This window comes from Otolemur garnettii, unplaced genomic scaffold (assembly GCF_000181295.1).
Source record: "Otolemur garnettii isolate 467f Iridium unplaced genomic scaffold, OtoGar3 scaffold00013, whole genome shotgun sequence".
Taxonomy (NCBI): Eukaryota; Metazoa; Chordata; class Mammalia; order Primates; family Galagidae; genus Otolemur; species Otolemur garnettii.
Genome location: NW_003852408.1, coordinates 16,808,260 through 16,829,975, shown reverse-complemented (window position 1 = coordinate 16,829,975; position 21,716 = coordinate 16,808,260). Strand labels below are relative to the sequence as shown.

General features: G+C 38.7%; 1 protein-coding gene across 1 annotated transcript in view; it reads right to left on the bottom strand.

Annotated features, from left to right (window-relative positions):
• Window positions 1-12,313: 12,313 nt before the first annotated feature.
• FN1 (fibronectin 1) overlaps window positions 12,314-21,716 on the bottom strand; it is a 63,955-nt gene continuing 54,552 nt past the window's right edge. Inside the window, exons 36-41 of the mRNA XM_012802144.1 lie at window positions 21,568-21,706; window positions 19,122-19,286; window positions 16,561-16,686; window positions 15,938-16,044; window positions 13,425-13,532; window positions 12,314-13,083 (exon numbers count right to left, since the gene is read on the bottom strand). Of these exons, the coding sequence (XP_012657598.1) occupies window positions 13,012-13,083; window positions 13,425-13,532; window positions 15,938-16,044; window positions 16,561-16,686; window positions 19,122-19,286; window positions 21,568-21,706 (717 nt within the window). The 3' untranslated portion in view covers window positions 12,314-13,011. The remainder of the gene's footprint in view (window positions 13,084-13,424; window positions 13,533-15,937; window positions 16,045-16,560; window positions 16,687-19,121; window positions 19,287-21,567; window positions 21,707-21,716) is intronic.

The following is a 21,716-nucleotide window of genomic DNA, read 5'->3' as shown; positions in this document are numbered from 1 at the left end:
CCCTTACGTGTGAGCTGTGCAGAGTGACTTCCTTGCAGAGACTACAGACTATTTCCTTGACCGGGTGATTGAGGTCAACATCGAAGCCATGTGGATAGTATGTACCTCAGAATACAAACAGCACTTTACCTCTTTAGCCTTCTTAGCAAAAATGTATAATCCCAGTCCAGTGAGAAAACATCATACAAATCCTAGGTGAAGGGCCTTCTACAAAATATCTTACTACTATTGAGGTCATCAGGAAAACAAGAGAAGGCTGGGCGCAGTGCCTCACACCTATAATCCCAATACTCTGAGAGGCTGAGGCGGGTGGATCGCTTGAGCTCAGGAGTTATAGACCAGCTTGAGCAAAAGCGAGACCCGGTCTCTACTAACAATACAACAAGTAGCCAGGCCTCATGGTGGGAATTTTTAGTCTCATTTACTTGGGAGGCTGAGGCAAGAGGATCCCCTGAGCCCAAGAGATTGAGGTTGCTGTGAGCTGTGACGCCAAGGCACTCTACCCAGGGTGACAGAGTAAGACTGTCTCAAAAAAACAAAAACAAATGTGAGGGACTTGAGTCATGATAACTAAATGTAATGTGGTATCCTCCATGGCATCCTACAACAGAAAAAGGACATTAAAAACTAAAAATCGAGTAAAGTATGTAGATTAGGTAATATATCATTGTCAGTTCACTAATCATAATAAATGTACCATACAAATGTAAGACATTACTAGGGAAAAACTTGGTGTGAGTACACGTAGGGGAATTCTGTAATTGTCACAAGTTTTCCTGTAAACCTAAAACTATTAGAAAATGTATTTTTCAGCTCTCACACCTAGGCTCATATTTTTAGTCTGTTGATTACAAGGTCCAAGGCTTGTACATACATGAATTGGTATGTCTCAAGTTTCTTTAATTTATTTATTCTATCAAATTATAACTGTGTACATTGATGCATTTATGGGATACAGTGTACTGATTTGATACACAATGCAAAATGCTTACATCAAACTGATTAACACATCTATCACCTTGCTTATTTGTTGTGGTAAGACAGTTAGACTCTTTTAATAGTTTTGAAATGTACTATTGCATTATGCACACTAAGTAAGGTCCCTCCAAATACCCTCCCTCCTTCCAGCCTCTGCCATCCCCTCCCCTGTTTCTTCTCTTCTCTCCTACTTTCTGGACTATAGTTATGTTTTACCATTCCTGGGAATGTATAGGTGATTATTGATTTCATATTAGTGAGTACATTGGATGCTTTTTCTTCTATTCTTGAGATACTTCACTAAGAAGAATTTGTTCCAGCTCCATCCAGGTAAACATAAAAGATGTGAAGTCTCCATTTTTTATGGCTGCATAGTATTCCATGGTGTACATATACCACAGTTTGTTAATCCATGGGTCAATGGGCACTTTGCCTGTTTCCGTGTGTTGGCAATTATGAATTGGGCTGCAGTAAAGATTCAGGGGCAAATATCTTTGTTGTAAAATATTTTTTGATCATTTGGGTATATACCTAGTAGAGGAATTGCAGGATCAAACGGTAGGTCTACTTTTAGTTCCTTGAGTATTCCCCAAACGTCTTTCCAAAAAGGTCATATTAGTGCAGTGTAGAAGCGTTCCCTTCTCTGCATCCACGCCAGCATCTGTAGTTTGGGGATTTTGTGATGTGGGCTAATCTTACTGGAGTTAGATGGTATCACAAAGTGGTTTTGATTTACATTTCTCTGATGATTAAGGATGATGAGCATTTTTTCATGTGTTTGTAGGCCATGCACCTGTCTTCATCAGAGAAGTTTCTGTTTAAGTCTGTTGCCCACATAGAAGTGGGATTATTTGTTCTTTTCTTATTGATTAGTTTGAGTTCTCTGTGGATTCTAGTTATCAGACCAGTGTTGGAAGCATAACCTGCTAAAATCTTCTTCCATTCTAAGGTTGTCTCTTTGCTTTACTTACTCTGTTCTTGGCTGTACAGAAACTTTTTAGTTTGATCAGATCTCAGTAATGTATTTTTGGTGTTGCTTCAATTGCCTGGGGGTCCTCCTCATAAAAAATTCGCCCAGGCCAATTTCTTGAAGCATTTTCCCTGCACTCTCTTCTAGTATTTTTGTAGTTTCATGTCTTAAGTTTAAATCTTTTATTCAGTGAGAATCAATTTTTGTTAATGGTGAAAGGTGTGGGTCCAGTTTCAGTCTTCTATAGGTCACCAGCCAATTCACCCAGCACCATTTGTTAAATAGGGAGTCTTTCCCCCACTGAATATTTTTGATGAACTTATCGAAGACCAAATGACAATAAGTAGCTACGTTCATCTCTTGGTTCCCTATTCTGTTCCATATAGCTACCTCTCTGTTTTTGTGCCAGTACCATGCTGTTTTGATCACTACAGATTTATAGTATAACCTGAAGTCTGGTAACATGATACCTCCTGATTTGTTTTTGTTTATGAGTAATGTATTGGCTAGTCAAGGGTTTTTCTGATTCCATATAAAATGAAGTGCTATTTTTTTCAAGCTCTTTAATGTATGACATTCGTGCTTTAGTAGGGATTGCATTAAATCTGTAGATTGCTTTGGGTAGTATGGACATTTTAACAATGTTGATTCTTCCTAGCCATGAGCATGTTATGTTTTTCCATTTGTTAACATCTTCAGCTATTTCTTTTCTCAGAGTTTCATAGTTCTCCTTATAGAGATCTTTCACGTCCTTCGTTAGGTAAATTCCCAGGTATTTCATCTTCTTTGGCATTACTGTAAAAGGAATAGAGTCCTTGACTGTATTTTCAGCTTGACTATTGTTGGCACATATAAAAGCTACTGATTTATAAGTATTGATTTTATATCCTGAGACCCTTCTGTGTTTCTTGATCACTTCTAATAGTTTTATAGTTGAGTCCCAGGATTTTCTAGGTATAGGATTATATCATCTGCAAAAAGTGAAAGTTTGATCTCCTCTGACCCCATTTGGATACCCTTGATCACTTTCTCTTACCTGATTGTGATGGCTAGGAATACCATGTTGAATAGCAGTGGAGACAGTGGGCATCCTTGCCTCCTTCCTGATTTGAGTGGAAATGTTTTCAATTTTACTCCATTCAATATGATATTGGCTGTGGGTTTGCTATAGAGGTCCTCTATCAGTTTAAGATGTCTTGTGGCTCGGCACCTGTGACTCAAGTGGCTAAGGCACCAGCCACATACACCTAAGGTGGCAGGTTTGAATCTAGCCTGAGCCTGCCAAAAACAACAATGATGGCTGCAACCAAAAAATGGCCAGGCATTGTGGCGGGCGCCTGTGGTCCCAGCTACTTGGGAGGCTGAGGCAGGAGACTCGCTTGAGCCCAGGATTTGGAGGTTGCTGTGAGCTGTAATGCCATAGCACTCTACCCAGGGGGACAGCTTGAAGCTCTGTCTCAAAAAAAAAAAAAAAAAAAGAAATGTCCTGTCTATGCCTATTTTCTTAAGTGCTCTGATTATGAAAGATGCTGGATATTATCAAAAGCTTTTTCTGCATCAATGGAGAGGATCATATGGTCTTTGTTTTTTATTTTATTTATGTGATGTATTATATTTATAGATTTATGTATGTTGAACCAGCCTTGTAACCTTGGAATAAAACCAACTTGATCATGGTGTATAGTTTTTTTGATATGTCATTGAATTCTGTTTGCTAAGATCTTATTAAGTATTTTTGCATAAAGATTTATGATATTGGTCTATAATTTTCTTTCTTTGTTGGATCTTTTCTTGGTTTGGGGATCATAGTGATATTCGCTTCATAGAATGTGTTGGGAAGTATTCCTTCTTTTTCTATGTTTTGGAAAAGGTTGTATAATAGAGATACTAGTTCTTCATTAAAGATTTGGTAGAATTCTGATGTGAAGCCATCTGGTCCTGGACTTTTCTTTTTTGGGGGAGATTTCATATAGTTGATGCTATTTCAGTGATTGATATAGGTCTATTCAAAATTTTTAATTCTTTCTGGTTGAGTCTAGGAAGGTAGTGTGCTTCCAGGTATTGGTCCATTTCCTTCAGATTTTCATATTTCTGAGAGTAGAGTTTTTGTTAGTAGTCATTGAGGATTTTTTTGAATTTCTGAGGTGTCTGTTGATATTTCTCCTTTATCATTTCTGATTGACGATATTAGAGATTTTACTTTTCTGTTTCTGGTTAGGTTGGCCAAAGGTTTCTTAATTTTATTAATCTTAAAAAACCAACTTTTTGTTTCATTGATCTTCTGAATGATTGTTTTACTTTCAATTTTGTTTAATTCTGCCCTAATTTTGGTTGTTTCTTTTCTTCTGTTGGGTTTAGGGTTGGAATGTTTTTCCTTTTCCAGTTGCTTGAGATGACCTGTTAAGTTGCTGGCTTCTTCTCTTTCTGTTCTTGATGAAGGCATCCAATGCTATAAATTTCCCTCTTGTGTCTCAAGTTTCCTAATTGGTTTCTCTTTATATTTTATTCTTGCAGTCAATTTATTGAAGATACCAGAAGTTTGTTCCCATGGAGTTTCCCAAATTTTGGATTTTGCTATTTCATTCCTGTGATATCATTTAGTTTGTTTCTGCTCCTTTATTTCTTATAAATTGATACCTATAGTTGGATGGCTTTTTTTTTTTTTTTTTAGTTTGATAAACCAATAATTTAGAGAAAAGGTATGGAAACCTTTCTTCATGAGGATGAGTTTTCCACTTTCTTCCTGCAGATTTATGAATGTTTGCATCATATATATATATTTGAGGCTAAAAAAGTACACATGTTTAAAGTTACTATTGACTGGGCAGGACAGTGGGATGCCCTCTGTCAGCTTTTGTCTTTGCATTCAGCTCATCTGTATTTATTTCAATTATTGAAATTTTTGGACCAAATTTCTGCCATCCTATAAAATTTGACCCACATTTTGCTCCTTCTTACTATTCTCTTGAGTTGAAGGATGAGATAAGCACTTCCACCCATCTTCACACTTACCTTTACCCCACTTACAAACTCTCATGTTGACTCCTAGCCTTGAAGAAATCTAGACATTTTCTTTTAGCCTTTTTTCCAAATGCCAAATTTTCCAATATCTCTTTTTATCATAAACTACATATATCTCTTGCAGTAGCTCCTGAGTTTCTCCTCGTATACTATGCGACATCTGTGTGGCAACTCGTATGAGACTTTACACATCTAACAGTATTTGTTTTATGCCTGTATAAGTATTTGCATTCACTTTGCCTACACTTAACAGTGCTGTGTTCTACGTTCTTTAATACTTTGAAAACACTACTCCATTTTTTTTGTACCCATTGTATGTATTTCTTTTTTTTTTTAATTTCAGATTAATGTGAGGGTATAAACAACTAGGTGACAGTGTTTGCATTTGTTAGGTAAAGTCCCTCTTTTAATTGTGGCCTGCACTCAAGAGGTGTGCCATATACCCTTACATTGTACTCATTAAGTAGGAGCACACCCATCTCCCTCCTTTCCCTTTCTCACCTCCCTCCTTCCCACTTCCCACAACTTGAATAGAGTTTTTCTCTTATGTGAGCATGTCTTAGATTGCCTGCTGGCTTCATATTAGTGTTAAATCATTGGATTCTTGCTTTTCCTTTCTTGTAATACTTTACTAAGAAGAGTATGTTTCAACTCCATCCAAGTTAATACAAAAGATGTAAAGTCTCCAGCTTTTTAATTGCTGAATAGTATTCCATGATATACATATACCACAGTTAATTAATTCATTCCTGGGTTGGTTAGCATTTCAGTGTTTCCACATCTTGACGATTGTTAACTTGAGCTGCAGTAAACAATCTAGCTCAAATGCCCTTATGATAAAATGATTTTTTTCTTCTGAGTAGGTACCTAGTAATGGGATTACAGGATTAAATGGGAGGTCTAATTTGAGTTCGAGGATTCTCCATGCTTCCTTCTAAAAAGGAAGGAAGTGTACTTTTTATTAGTTTGCAGTCTCACTGTTCCCTTCTCTCCACAGTTGTTCAATCTGATATCAATCTGGTTCTTGCTCCTTGGCAGGAAACTTTGTCTGATTTTCTACTTGATATTTTCAAGTTTCTCTATAATGTGTCTAGGTATGAGTTTTTCCCTTATTTCTCCTTTCTCCTATTGGCACTTTGGACCTTTTCAACAGGAAGGCTTTTTTTTTTCTTTATTCTAGAAAATTTATCCTTATTATTTATGCTAATATTTCTTTTCATTTTTAATTTCTCTGTGGGATCTCTTTTATCCAAATGTTAGCATTTCTATTAGCTTTTCTTCTGTTTTTTCTTTTTTCTTCCTTTGTCCCTTTGGGAGATTTCTTTAGTCTGGTCTTCCATTTTGTTAATTGATTCTTATGTTGTGTCCATTTTGTTTTGTCCCATCTATTGAGCACTTTATATTAGGAGTTATATTTTTCACATCTGATATTTTTGGGGGGTTTTTCTTATTTTTGATGTCTTTTTTCTAGCTTTATTTCTACCTCTGTTGGAATCTGTAATCTAGTAGTACTCTATTCTTTCAAAATATTTGCAGCTACTTTTCCCCATCAGAACTGGCTACTCCACAGGCAATGTTTTTGAAGCACTTGGACAGCCCCAGGGACTTGGGAAGGGCAGGATTGAATGAACCCTGAAGAGGAGCACCCACCCACAGAAGCTATCGGCTATTCTTCACTCTACCACACAACTTTTGTGAGGGCCATCAACATTTTTACTATCCCTACTATCCTGCCTTAGGCCAAAAAACAGTATCTTAAGCTACCAAAGCCACCGCCCCTTGCACATGAGCTCATTCCCTGGGTTACACACATTTTGCGTTGGAACTTACTGTTGTCCATTGTATGTAGTCAGGTTAATACTCTTGGTCAAGGTAGATAATAGCCAAAAAAGTTCAGCACTTTGGAAGGGTCTGGAACTGGAACCCCATTGACATAGTCCTTTCTGATGCAATTAAAACATTTGAAAAGTCAAGACTAGAGTTTCACTGGAGTTTAAATAAAATGCATAGTGATCTTAAATCTGTTATTTCCATGATGCAAACAGGCAAAAGATCCATCACATAAAACCCCTGGACCAGTGAAGAGTGTACTTAAATTGGGGGAAGCCCTGGAGCACAGGGAGGAAAGACTCCCTTATTCATTCATGAACTCAGCCCTTGGGAGGACGTACTTCTCTCCAGGGCACCTCTTTCTAAATCGCAAAACCTCTTCCTCAGAGCACAAAACCTGCAGGGCATTAAGATCCCAGTGCCTTCTATCTGGGACACTCTGAAACCTTTTTGCTAAACACTTGTGCTAGGCACACATTTATCTTTAAAAGAAGATGATAGTGAATCATACAGATAGAAAAGTTCATGAAATGTCTACCATTTAAAGAATTTTTAAACACTCATGTCACCACCAACCAGTCAAAAAACGAAATTTTGCCAGCAGCTGCCCACATTCCTGTCTAGCCTTGATTACAGCCCTGTCTCCCTCCCCCCCACCCCCAGCTTTGCCACTCAGCAGCTGGGCGATCTTGGGCATGTGGCCTAACTTCTTAGTCTGTTTCTTTTATAAAATGAGGATGGATTCACTTCTTAAGAGGCTGAATAGCTTGCCACTTAAAAGCACATGTCCTGGACCTAGCCTGTCAGGTCCAAGTCCCAGCTCTGCTACTGACAAGCTTGGTGACATTAGGTGACATTAATGTCAATATTTATCTCAAGGTTGCTGTGAAGAAGGAATAAGACAAAATATTAAGGGCAATTAGGACACTACGCAGGAATGACACCACCTGGGACATGATAGATACTGTCTAGAAAAAAAATGTTAGTTGTTGTTTTCATAAAGCTTTTGTGTATATGGAAGCCAAGTAAGTGTTGGAAGATAAATTAATATATGGAAATTACTACAAAAAATACTAGATGTATATTTATGGATGGTTTTGTTACTATATTGGTAACCAAAGTTTCTTAGCTCCTTCAACCTTCCTGTACTCTCTTTTCCCATACCTCACTTCTTACCAAAGAGCAAAAGAATATTAAAAAGATTTTTGTAATTAAATTGTTTTTATTTTTTATTGAAGTAAAATTCATAGAATTTGCCATTTTGACCATTTTTAAAGTACTCTATTCAGTGGTTTTTAAAAATAATCACCATTGTGGAGCCATTGCCACTATCTAGTCCCATAATGTTTTCATCGTGCCAAAAAGAAGCCCTGTACCTGTTAGCCGTCACTGCCCACAGCCCCTTCTCCAGCTCCTGGCAACCACCAGTCCACCTGCTGTCTCTGCAGATACTGGGATCAATCAATATGTGGCCTTTTGTGTCTGGCTTCAACTTAGCGTAATATTTTGAAGATTTATGTTACAGCATGTATATTCCTTTTATGGTCAAATATTTCATTGTATAGACATACCATATTGTGTTTATCCACTCAGAAGTTGATGGACATTAGGGTTGTTTCCATCCTTTGGCTATTATGAATACTGCCTCTATGTGGGTTTGTGTCCAAGTTTTTACATGAACACATTTTCAGTTTTTGTGAATACACATGTCGGTCACTACAAAAGTTTTGAGACAGACTGTGTTATAGTCCCATTATTTCATTTCCAAGAAACACAGTTGACAGCATCCTTTCTGATTCACCTGTGCAAGTTTAAACTTACTTACCTTTTTCTGTGTTGCTCGAAGGGCTTTATTTGTTTCCATCCATGCAGATTTTGTTTCCTGATAATTTGTGTTATCTCAAAACTTTTCTAATGACCCACAGATCTAGGAATGGAACTGGAAAGTCATATGGTAACTCTACCTTTAACGTCCTGAGGAGCTGCCAGACTGGCACAGTCAGAAAGGCTCAGAAAGTTCTGCCCAGCCTTCTCCTGGCAAAGGCTACCTTATGCTTTGCGAAGAGCTTAGTGGGAGAGCCCTCGGCCTTTGATGTATTTCTTCTACGGGAGCAGTGTGGTGGGCAACCTGCAGGATGGGGCACCCAACTCAGCCCTCAGTAGAGGGCGTCGTGACCTCACCCCCAGTCTCCTGCCTGGTAAAGCCTCAACCAATGCTGATTTCAAGCCTTTGGGAGTTCCACACAAGAGCTATTTTAAAGACAAATTTGGCTCCGAAGATTGTTAAAACCTATATGTCTCTAAAGAGTAAGTAAAAAGGAATTCAAGGAAATGTAAAACATGCTTTAATATCTCATCCCTGACTCTGCTGAGGAATATTAAAAAAGGAACTTTCCATTTGGGGCTTTCAGCCAAAGCTGATTTCCTTTGCTCTTTTACTACTCAGAGTATTTTCTTCTCTCTTCATTTGTACTTTATATAGATTTTTGTTTGCAATTCAAATTGAATTTTTTATTTTAATGAGGATGTGGAGATGACAACGTGGTAATTGAAACAACTCACATTTCAAGTGTATGTGCTGAACACTCTTGAAAAAGAACTTCCTTAGTTTGCACAAGGTCATCTTTGTGTGTCTCCTGCTTTATCAGTCTTAATGGGAATCTTTAAATGTTTCCAAACATGAAAGGTCCCAACAGTGGTGTGTTTTGCTTTTTTTTTAATAGTTGAATTGTATCCTCTGAAAATGGGATTTTTTAATTGTAGGCTGCTACGTTCCCCACCACAGTAATGGGGAATTGCTAAATAGGAAGCAATTTCAGCTCTTAAATTTGCTGATGTGATGTTTCTTAATCACTTTAATGAGTTTCATACCACTGGAAATGGAATTGAATTTTCAATGGAAATATAATTAAATAGAAAAGTCATTTCCTATACTTGTAATTTCCACCTGATCATTTCTTTATTCACCTCCACAGAAAGAGTGCCTTCCAGGCTCATAGTGATAGTATTGTATGGACTAATTTGCATAATTCACTGAGGTCATTAGAGCTGAAAACAATATAAATATCTAATAATAAATTCCATTACAAATCAAGAGCAACAAGGCAACATAGATCTGCAGACTATGATTTTTCTTTTTAAAGACTGATAAAATTTACTAAGTTTATCTGATTTCTCTTGAATTGTCCACTTCTTGCCTAAATCCAGATTTGTCTTTTAATTGTGCCTTTTCAATCAGGCCTCCCTAAAACAGCTCTCAGGGGAAGCAATAACATGAGTCAGTAAGAGCTATAAATGATTTTTGGAGCTACTTAATTCTCATATTTGAATGATTTTGCTGAGAGTCAGTAGAAAAGAAAGTTTACTATTTTTATATAGTGATGCTAAAACAGAAAGGCAATTTATTTCATTTATTTATTTTTTTGAGACAGAATCTCACTATGTTGCCCTCGGTGGAGTGCTGTGGCATCACAGCTCACAGCAACCTCCAACTCTTGGGCTAAAGTGATTGTCTTGTCTCAGCTTCCCAAGTAGCTGGGACTACAGGTGCCTGCCAGAACAGCCGGCTATTTTTTTTTTTTTTTTTGGTTGTAGTTGGCATTGTTGTTTGGCAGGCCCAGGCTGGGTTCAAACCTGCTAGCACTGGTCTATGTGGCTGGCGCCACAGCTGCTAAGCTATAGGCGCTGAGCCCCAGAAAGGCAATTTAAATTTGTTTAATTTGTTCTAAGGTTAATTTGTAAGTTTAATATATTCCTTTTGAGAATCCATCAGACATTCTGAAAAAGGTGGAGGTTTTTTTGGTCTTAATTGTGGAGCTTGTGATTTTTACATCTTAGCATAGAAGTAGTCAGAGGGCTTGCTTTCCATTTAATTAATATAGTCCAGTTGGATTTACTTAAAGTACATTTTTGAAAGAATCTTTTTACATTTGTAACTACAAAAACAAGTGGTTTGAGCATAATTACTCTCCAGCCAAGCTTTTCTTCTTTTATATTTTGAGCAGACCTTTAAACAAGAGCTAGTGGAAGTGCCTGCCTCACACCTCCCGTGTGGAGAGGGTGGAGGGAGGACCAGCCTTTTGCACCTGGGTGTGTTTGCAGTAGCTTGTTCTGCAGCACATAGTGTAGATGGGTACTGAGTCATATTCCCTCTATAGTGACCAGTGACCCACATACTTGAGACAGTCATTTATAACCTTGATCTCTACTTTCCACGGTTTAAAAAAAAAAAAAAACATATATAATTATCTCAGTACAGGCATGCCCAACGTGTGGCCCAGTGGGCCGAATGCTGATTTTGTGAGAACTTTTTTTGCTTATCTGTGCTGTTCAATAGCACAGAACGTATGCATGAACCGTTTTCCCCACTTATCAGTGTTTGTGTACTTAATGTGTGGCCCCAAACAACTTATTCTTCCAATGTGTGGCAAAGGAAAGAAAGAAGTTTGGACATCCTTGACTTAGTAACTATTGGCTTGATAGAGCTTTAAGATTAGTAATGTTTAGAAGTCTAGGGTCTGGGGGGGTGTTATGCTAAGGAAAATCCATACAATGTGTTCTCCGTAAAATTAAGCTGTAAACCACCCCCCAAATGAGATTCCAAATGTCAAAGCATTTTGTCAACTGTAAATCAATTTAAATGTGAATTAGGATTTATTTTTAAACAAAAATGAACCATGAGGAAATTTCTTTCTGAGTTTAGTCTTGATGTTCGTTGATAGGTGTTTATTGAACCACTTCCTCATTGTACAATAGTGTATTAAAAAAGTGCTTTCCAGGTTTTGTGTATGATGAACTACTATTTTCAGTCTGCTAATTGTCGACTATTTCCAGTGCCAGGATTTATTATACTATTCTGAATGTCAGATTTAATCCCAAAGTTTTGTCATTTCCCCAATGTTGCTAAATTGAAAAAGAAATGACCTTTGCAGACCAGGAGTAAGTAAACGGCGCTCAGCTTATCCAGTCAGGCTACAAGTAGCAGCTAAAGCGAGCTGGATTGGGGTTATTATAACCCAGGGCTTTCCCCCAAGACAAAACTCCTCTACACTAGTCTAGTCAAGGGCTTTAAACATCTTAGTCATCTTTTTTATATTCCTTGCAAGGAATCTCTTTGGCTAGGTGTTCATTCAAGGAAGGAAAGAAAGGAGGTGAGAAGGAAAGAAAAGCAGGTGAGAAGGAAAGAAGGATCACTATGGTTAGAAAAGGGCAGCTAAAGGTTATTTCTGAGGATGAGCTAGCAAGCTTAATAAATAATGGAATCCACAATCGTCTAAAGCAGAGAATATAAAGCTGTCTCCATTACAGAAGGGAGGGAAATGACAAAAATGCACCTGTGTTTTTGTAGCAACAGACTTCAAAAATCTTGTACTGAAATCAACAAGAATTAGAAAGCCCTATTTGTACAAAATAGATTTTCAAATGTTTGCTGAATTGAAAAGAAAAAGAACATTTATGAGAGTTATTATTCCCCCCCCCAATGTCTTCTATAAATAAAATAGAATGACCTTCAAGTTGTGGAATGTAAATCTTTTATTAAAACAGTTGTCTTTCCACAGTAGTAAAGCTTTGGCACATACAGTATAAAAAATAATCACCAACCATAATTATACCAAATTCCTCTTATCAACTGAATACTAAGTGTCTTCCATACAATTTTTTTTCCATATAAAAATACTGGGAAAAATTGATAAATAACAGGTCAGAGAAAGTTATCTCTAGGCAAATTACTAGAATCATTTGGAGAAAGTGAGTACTGTAGATACTTTAAATATCACAGTAACAAGGTCATGCCGTCCCGACGGGACTGCAGACCGGGCAGGTAAGTGAAAGCAGAAGTGTTTGGGTACCTTTCCTACTTAAATTTTTGTTCATGTCATTTCCATACATTCTGCATCTTGGTTGGCTGCATATGCTTTCCTATCGATCCCAAACCAAATCATATGTTAGAATCATTTCATTTAAAATACTGAGCAGTATTGACTACGTTGAAGCAGAACAGGCAACGTAGTGCCTTCATTTATCAGAAAAGTCTCAAAACACTCCCAGGGCGATGCTTGAGAAGCTGTGAGTTGAGCTGAAGCTGGAGAACTTGCTCCAGAGCAAAGGGCTTAAGAAAGAAACAAGCACTCCAATGTGGGGCCTGCTGACATCACTCCAGTCTGGATGGGCCTTGGCAGAGAGACGTGCTTGCTCCTCAGGCTTGGAAACATCTACTCTCTGGAATCATCTCTGTCAGCCTGTATATCTAGAGGCATGAAGCACTCAATTGGGCAATTAACGTTCTGTCAAAAAGGGAAGAAGAGAAAAATCAGTGGCAAATACTGTAAAATGTACAGAAAAAAAACTGAGGCAGTGGGAACTTAGAGATTAGGATAATAAATATTTCTTTCTAGTTTCAAGCACCTTAGCAATTTACTGGTCAATAAGAGTTGTTCAAAAGTTTAGTTACTTATAACTTAAATTATGTTATAGAATACGGTATTCCACTCATCATTTTTGAGACTTCTTTTTTTAAATAAAGAAAATTTGGTTCATTTGGAAGAAAAGGTACCCACAGAAAGAGACTCTCTAGCAGGGACAGAGGTATTTAGGGGAGAGACACTCTTGGGGCAAATGCACTTACAGTGTTTGTTCTCTGAGGATATCTCTGAGAATACTGGTTGTAGTGGCCAGTGGAGCCTTCGGGACTGGGTTCGGCCCCAGGTCTGCGGCAGTTGTCACAGCGCCAGCCCTAAGAGAGTAGAGGCATGAAGTCATAGGGGGTTTGTGACAGCCCATGGACATCATAACTCAGAGCTTAAGTTAAAGAAAAAAATTAGCTCTTATATACTAGCAAAATATAAGCAGTTAATAGCGGAGGACATTTTGATGATGATTCCGTGCTTCTCTAACTCTTATATTCTGGCTCACTACCGTGTGTTGTACCTACCTCTGTCCATTTATGCTTTTCCTTTCTTCTGAAGTGTCCTCTCTTCTCTCTATTCAAAACCCACCCTCCCGCTAAGGCTCATTCCAGTCCCAACTTCCTCAGTAAGCTTTGTGTACTAAATGACAGGAAGGTTTTCATAGAATCCTAGAGATTTTAGAAGGGACTTGAGACAAACACCCTAAGTTTATAGGAAAGGAAAAAGAGACCCAGGGAGAGGAGTGACTTGCTCAGAGGAAGCAGGGAGGTCACCTAGTAGAGTTGGGGCTGCAGCCCAGGATTTGAGGTGACTACTGGCCATGTTCTTTTCAACCTTCCTAAACCTCCCCAGCCAGTGACATGGTAGCCTTTCACCTGGCCAGAGACAGACTGGGAGACGAGAACAGGACCAAGGTAGGTGAATGAGCTTGACCCCTGAGACTTTTGCTGTCACTGAGTTTCCTGAGCTGGAAGGAAACACAACTGGAGCACACTAAGGTCACTGCGAGAGGGCGCCCCCTGGAGGGAGAAGCCAGTGCAAGAGAAGGTGCATGGAGAGGGAGACTCCAAATGCGGGTGCTGGGGCAGCCCTTGAAGCTGGTAGATTCTGGGACTTTTCCATTATTATGTTGAGTTATTTTTGTCTAACTTGAATGGACTTTTCTCCTAAGACTAAAAGAACCCTAAATAAACTAATCTTGTTCTTTCTTATAATACAATTTAAATATTTTGGACATACTTCTCCATTTAAGAGCAGATTCCCCATAATACCTAATACAACACAGGTAATGCCTATCTACAGAATTAATGAATCATGTGAGAACGTAACAGTTCCACTGTCTCAAATGTTCTTTATCAAGCACCTTGAGAACAGCACGGTGTCACACGTGAAAGGTTTCATATATGCATAAATAATGAGAAGATGCTGGAATGAGTTAGAAATCTATTTCCCAATAAATTCACTCTCCATCACACATTTTCATACTAGGATGACTGAATCCTATGATCCTGGCCTCTTATACAGTTAATGAGAGAGGGAGAGAGAAATTGAGATTGATTCCACAGTTTCTCTCCCATCAGAACTCGGAACACGTCCCTCCCCACCTAACCTCTAGGGGTGGAATAATATCAGAGTAGTTTCCATGGGCTGCCCAAAGTGGGACAGAGACTAGCCCCCGAAGACCCTTTTCTGCTGCCAGATTAATTTTCCAAAAGACTATCTAACATGGGGCGCCTTTAAATCTTGAGCACCTGCAATTAGTTAATGCTAAACGCATCATGAATCTGACCCTTCTGGCAGGGAGCATGCTCCTTATATATCAGAATTTGGGGAGCTGTTTGTTGTTTCTGTTGAAAACAAAGGACTGTCCTCTTCTGCTGCTTTCATTGGAGTTACAAGAGTCATTTCATTTTGATACTTCAAATAATATTAGAAGACCTACCATTTTTGGTTATACTGAATTCAAAGTAGAGCAGATGTCAGAAATAGTTGAGAAGTACATTTCAGTAACCGAGTCCCAAAGTCCTCCATAATTCACTTCCCCGCTGATTTCTTATTAGAAAATGACACCAGGCAGCGAGGTGGCTCCCTGGAGCCTCTCCGGCCCTGCTCCTTCCTATCCCCGGGAGTGTGCTCTCTGTCTGCTGCTTTTCCCAACCACATCTTAGCCATCCTCAACTCCAGCCAATTCATGCTTCTCTTTCTTGCTAATTCCAGCCTACCTGGAACTATATTAGTCAGTTAGAAACTTATTTAATTAGCTCGACTTTGCAATGTATACAATTTTATGTTTTCGACTATATCAGTAAGAGCAAGGACCACTGCCCATCCTCTGTGCTAACTTACTCAGTACAGCACTAGACCAATAACTAGGACCGGTTTTAAAATGGAGAGAGGGTGTAGAGAAGTTATCCAAAATATTTAGCAATGATGCCACAGAGACACCTGTCCAGCAGAATGGAGCTGGAAGCCCAGCACTGCTTAGCATTTGAGTTTAGTTCGGTTTAGTTGCTGAACAGCAGGCAAAGGGTGAGGCTGAGGCTGCCAAGGAGTCAGAGAAGCAAGTCCAGAGCCTTCCATCTGAAGCTGTGTGCCTACAGGAAATGCACACAAGGGGCTTGATACTTCACAAGGGGCTCTGCCACATCTGAGTGGGCTGCACACCCATGCAGGGGCCTTTTTTTATCATGGCTGAACTTCAGGGAGTCTAGCCTGGTGCATCTGCCCTTACCCGCTGGCCTCCGAAGCACGTGCAGGAGCAAATGGCGCCCAGATACTCCTTCTGCCACTGCTCTCCTACGTGGTATGTCTTTCCATCATCGTAACAGGTCGCCTCATCTAGGCACAAGTCAGAAGCACAATAAGGCTGAGAACAACAATGCAGACTTGACATAGGGGTGGTTCTATTTGAGTCCTAAATCCACACCGTCACAGCCCAAGCCCCCCATATATCCATTTGAATCACTCAGGAGAGAGGTCCTGCTACACGGATCATAGGGCAGCCTTTCCGAAAACTAGTTTTAACAAACTGGAAAGAGTCCAACAGGAAGATGGAAATCATATTTTAAAGGTTGAATCCACAGACCCATAAAGCTTCCTTGTAACATTTCACCGCAGATAATGGTCAAAATAGTCAGGTTGGAAAAGTGCTAAAGTGCCCTGTAATAACATTAAATCAGGACTCATTTTTTTGAAGCTTGTCTCCGCTTTCCCAAATCAAAAGATTAACAAACCCGCTGTTCACTCCTCAAGGAGACCTCAAGCCTCCAATCATTCCTGTGAATGAGAGTTACGGCCCAATAATGAAAGTGGGAGTGCTTAACGAGGCACTAAAAGTGATCTGTGATGACGTACGAGGATCACACTTGAATTCTCCCTTTCCGTTCCCAAGACACGTGCAGCTCATCATCTGGCCATTTTCTCCTTGCCGATCCCACTTCTCTCCAATCTTGTAGTTCACACCATTGTCATGGCACCATTCTGTAACAGGGGGGGAAATTGGGAGCAAAATGTTATTTGTATGTTCTAACTCACAAGTCGGTGTGGGGGCCACAGAATTTTAACGCCAAGGCATATCTGGAAGGGGTGACAAAGAAAGTTAAAGGTCATATTCATTATCATTTTTTTGGTTGAATTATAAAATATTGTTTTTGCCATTTAACATTCTCTAGTACATTTTAAGATCCAGTTTATTCTGCCACCATCATGTCATAAGAATTATCAATGACTTTCACTTGAATTCTCACTATTAAACCTTAAAATGGTAGAAAACTAAAGTAGGATTGGAGTTGTCTTTGAGGAACAGATTACAGGCAAAAAATTACTTTCGCCTATGACTTGCAGAGACTCTAGATACAAAATAATTCAATTAACCATGAAAGAATGATCAGCTGATTTCTACATGCCAGTGCCCCTTAATAGAAGAGTAAAAAGCCAGCCTGGAGCAAAAAAATACAAAAACAAACATCATGATCAGTCAGTGGTAATTATCCCCACAAGTAACACACTGGTTCAGAGGACTATCCCAAAGCCACATGTTAGAGATCTTTAATTAGTATACATAAAAGATGACTTTTTAATCTCCAAAATTTATACTAAAACAAAACACCTCAGAAGTTTATGCAACAACATGCTATTTTCATTTTATCAATAATTCAGCCTTCTTTATGCTAAAAAATAAGGAAATTAGACCATTGTGATATCTAAACAAATATTATGTAAATTGAGCCCAAGAATCACACAAATGGACTTAGTGCTCTGCTCCCACAATCGCACCAAGTACTTTCACAGGTGATAAATATGCAAACTTTAAAGTAGTTCAATTTCAGAAGTCAAAAAAAACACCCAGTTGACTTCAGATGTTAAAATGCCCAACCCCTCGACAGTATGTGACACTTCTACTGTTCTGCTACTTCATTCTCAGATAGTCAGGACAGATGACTACACTGAAAATATTGGTTGTTTCTTTAATTTCAATCTGGATTTAACCATTTCACATATGCAAATTAAATAAAATACTTTGAAAATGTTTTTTAAAATTCTGTTATCTTTTATTACTGTAGAATATGATTTCTTTATGTCTACAAGAGGCATGATGGTTAACATCTGCAAAAATGAATGAATTGTTCATAATCATCACATCTCCTTAAGCCAAAGAATAAACAGAAAGCTTATAAATTCTAATACTAACTCTCAAAGAATAATAGATAATTCCTAGGGTCACTTTACTAAGAATCAGAAAATTAAAACCTCTATATACTTTTAAAATCAAATATTTTTAAGTTGAAGTTGATTCTTAACTATCTATAAGTAGATTTTTCTTTTATATACTTAGCAATATTCAAGCTACTTGGGTTGTGAATGTTTGATGTGAGAGTGTATGTGTAATATGACATGTAGGTTATATTGAAAGAGACTGTTGGAATATTCATCTCCAGCTTTACTCCACACTAAAGATTTAAAAAGACTTGGAATTTCTTTGTGTCTCTGTTCTCTCTCTCTCATTTTTTTTTTTTTTAAAGGATGGGGTCTTGCTTTATAGCCCAGGCTGGAGTGCAGTGGCACCATCATAGTTCACTGCAGCCTCTAACTCCTAGGCTTAAGTGATCCTCCGACCCCAGCCTGTGGAGTAGCTGGGACTGTCAGTTTGTACAACCACACTCAGCTAATTTTTCAATTTCTTTGTAGAGATGGGATCTCCCTGTGTTACCCACGCTGCTCTTAAATGCCTCACCTCAATCAATCCTACTCCCTCAGCCTCCCAAAGTGCTGGGATTACAGGTGTGAGCCACCATACCCAACCTGGTATTCTTTTTTTTTTTTTTGCAGTTTTTGGCTAGGGCCATGTTTGAACCCGCCACCTCTTGTATATGGGGTGGGCACCCTACTCCATTGAGCCACAGGCACTACCCCAGCCTGGTATTCTTAATTAAACTTGACTCTAGAGAATTTGATTTTGTAGCCAGGTGTTGTGGTGGATGCCTATACTTCCAGCTACTTGGGAGGCTGAGGCAAGAGAATCTCTTAAGCCCAAGAGTTTGAGGTTTCCATGAGCTATGACATCACCGCACTCTATGCAGGGCTACAGCTTAAGATTCTGTCTCAAAAAAAAGAATTTGATTTTGTTGATTAGTTTTAAGAGAATATTTAAAAAACTTAATTACCGGCACAGTCTTATTTTTAAGTGATAGCTGTATCAGCATATAACCCTCAAATGAAGCAATATTCAACAAGTAAAATTTCCCATCATTTTTTTTTATGATGCAAAATATTACTTTGAGTCAAACAGTATTCTCTTGTTTGCTTCATGTTTGGAAGAGCCTGTGTCTGCCAAACATGCGTCTGGGCACATTAGTGCAAATGCAGGGAACTGGAGGAGATGAACAGACACGTGGATGGACACAGCAACTACTCACTAGATGAATCGCATCGGAAATGACCATTTCCGTAGCCTAAGCACTGGCACGAGAGCTTAAAGCCAGAGTCAGACAACCGCTCCCATTCCTCGCCAATGGCATAGTAAGAAACAGTGTACGGGTCGAAGCAGGAGTCATCTGTAGGTTGGTTCAGGCCTTCATTGACTATGAAGAAAAGGAGGAAAAAAGCAAAAAAAGACATCTTATTGATGGTTTGGGAACAGAAGCAGAAAACCGAATATTGTATACAATGACTTAATCTAAAATACAAATCCTAGTAGAACTAAGAGGCATTTGTCTGTTTTATCAAGGCATCAGCTGTTCTAACAAATAATGCTTAGATGTAGCCAGCAGACACCTGCCACAGGCATCTGAAAAGAAGTCCGTCTTTCATTCTTGTCTCAGTTCTAAAGAATGATCATTTCTGACAAATCTACTTTATAGAACTTGGAACACATCTTGAGGCAATTTAAGCTAGTTAAGAACTTCAGAGGGATACACAGAGCCTGGCAATGCCCCTCCACGGGTACTGGGGGACCTTGGGCTAGTTATTTAAAATCTCTTTGCCTCACTTCTTTCATGTTCAATGTAGGGACAAAAATAAAAATATTTCTAGCTCCTGGGGATCTTATGAAGGAGGTCATGAATTCAAAACATTGGTACTCTGCAAACAGAAAGTGCTCACTAAATGAAGAATAATATTAGAGGCTATCTTTTGCTTATAATGCAAAAAAGTTAGCTTTTTAACATACCATTTTAATGCAATTTTCACTTTTATTATTGCATTTTTTGCACAACAATGCAGAATTTTTACACAGGATTTTTTTTTAATTGCTGTTGTTACTGTTGTTGTTTTTATTTTTTGCAGTTGTTTGAACCCACCACCTCCGGTATATGGGTCCAGCGCTCTACTCCTCAAGCCACAGGTGCCACCCCTACAGACTGTTATTATAATGACAAAATTGCTTTTTTTATCAATAAAATCAACTGTTTTAAATAAGGTGAAGCAATGAGATATAGATGATTTAGAAATAAGTAACAGAGTCTGTTCATGTTACTTAATATCTTGTTTCTTTACAATTTGGAAAAGCTTATTTTAAAATAATCTATGCAAACAAAGCATGTCTCAAATTATTCTCTAAAAATTAAACTAATTGGCTTTAAATCCCACCATGCATATTTCTTTTTACAGGGCAAAAATCAAAAGCTCAAAAGCAATGGATATTTCAAGTGCCTAATATTTTAAAAGGCATCACCCAGCAAGAAAATGGTTACGAATTCTGAAATGTTTAAAAGCCAGGAGAACCTGGTTAGAATGAGGAATATTGCTTCTGGGAATAATGAGTTGGAAAGAAAAATGGAAGGAGCTTAAACTGTTACTAGGGGTTTCAAAACCCCAAAATGAGCCAGGAGTTAAGATTCCATCCTAACTAGAGTTAGGGAGATGAATTTGTTTTTCAAAAATGATGTAGAAAAACACAAAGACCTTTGTGCTTTTGCAAATCCCATTCATGTGGCATTCTACTTAGTAAAACCAGAAAGGCAAAAGATAGGTGGATGGGTAATACAACAAACACAAAATAACCCCCCACGCCCCTGGCCAAATACTCAACTGCTTCATTCACAGGTATTATTTACACATGTAAAAGAACTCAGATGAGGAAGGAGGCTGAAATTAACTAACTGGCCCTAGGAATAAAACCTGTCACTTGGCAAAGAACTTAGCACCCTTGGCTGATGTGGCATAGAGAACCCTCCCATTGGTAGATTCAGGATTCATGGTTTTAGTTATTCCTAACTCATGTTCTTTGGTGAATCTGCAGCTGCAGCAAATTGAAAAGCCTGGTGGTCCATAACTGGTTTAAAAGGACCTTCCAGGGGCTACAAAGAAGAGTTAATGATCTTTTAACCTCTATTGAGGCTTTGCACCTATATAATCAGAAAGAAAAAAATGGAATTGGAATAAAGGAGCTCTTTGGACAGAAATAGGCCATATCTGTAGCATTTTATATCAGGAACAAAAGCCATCTGTCCCTAATGTCTGCAGATGGGGGCAGGTAATTTGTTTTGGCACTTAAGAATCATTCAAGAGGACAGCAGTGTGGTGAGATGGAGAAGGTCTGGGAAAAGACATCAGGAAACTTCTACCCTAGGTTAACTCAGACACTAGCAAGGACTGAAGACTGTTGGACTAAGTAATACTTGAAGTCCATTCCTGGTCTACCATCATCCCACCATTTGAAAGACTGTCAGTGATGTAATAAGCATTTTGTGAAGACACCAGCATACGGTAGCAAGTTACAGCTGCTCACTTACTTCATGTTGACCAGCAGTATTATTTTCCAGAGATAAAAGACAACAGCAACAAAGGGATGGTCAACAGAGAAAGCTATCTCTGGCCTAGTCCAGAGGGGAGCATGTGCCTGAATGACACGTGCTTACGTACCAGAGTTACCCACGGTAACGACCTCCTCCCGAACCTTGTGCCTCTTTTGGTCTTTCAGCGCCTCCACTATGATGTTGTAGGTGGCCCCTCTGGTAAGGCCTGTTAGTGTGGCACTGGTCGAAGTTCCAGGAACTCGGAACTGCAATTTC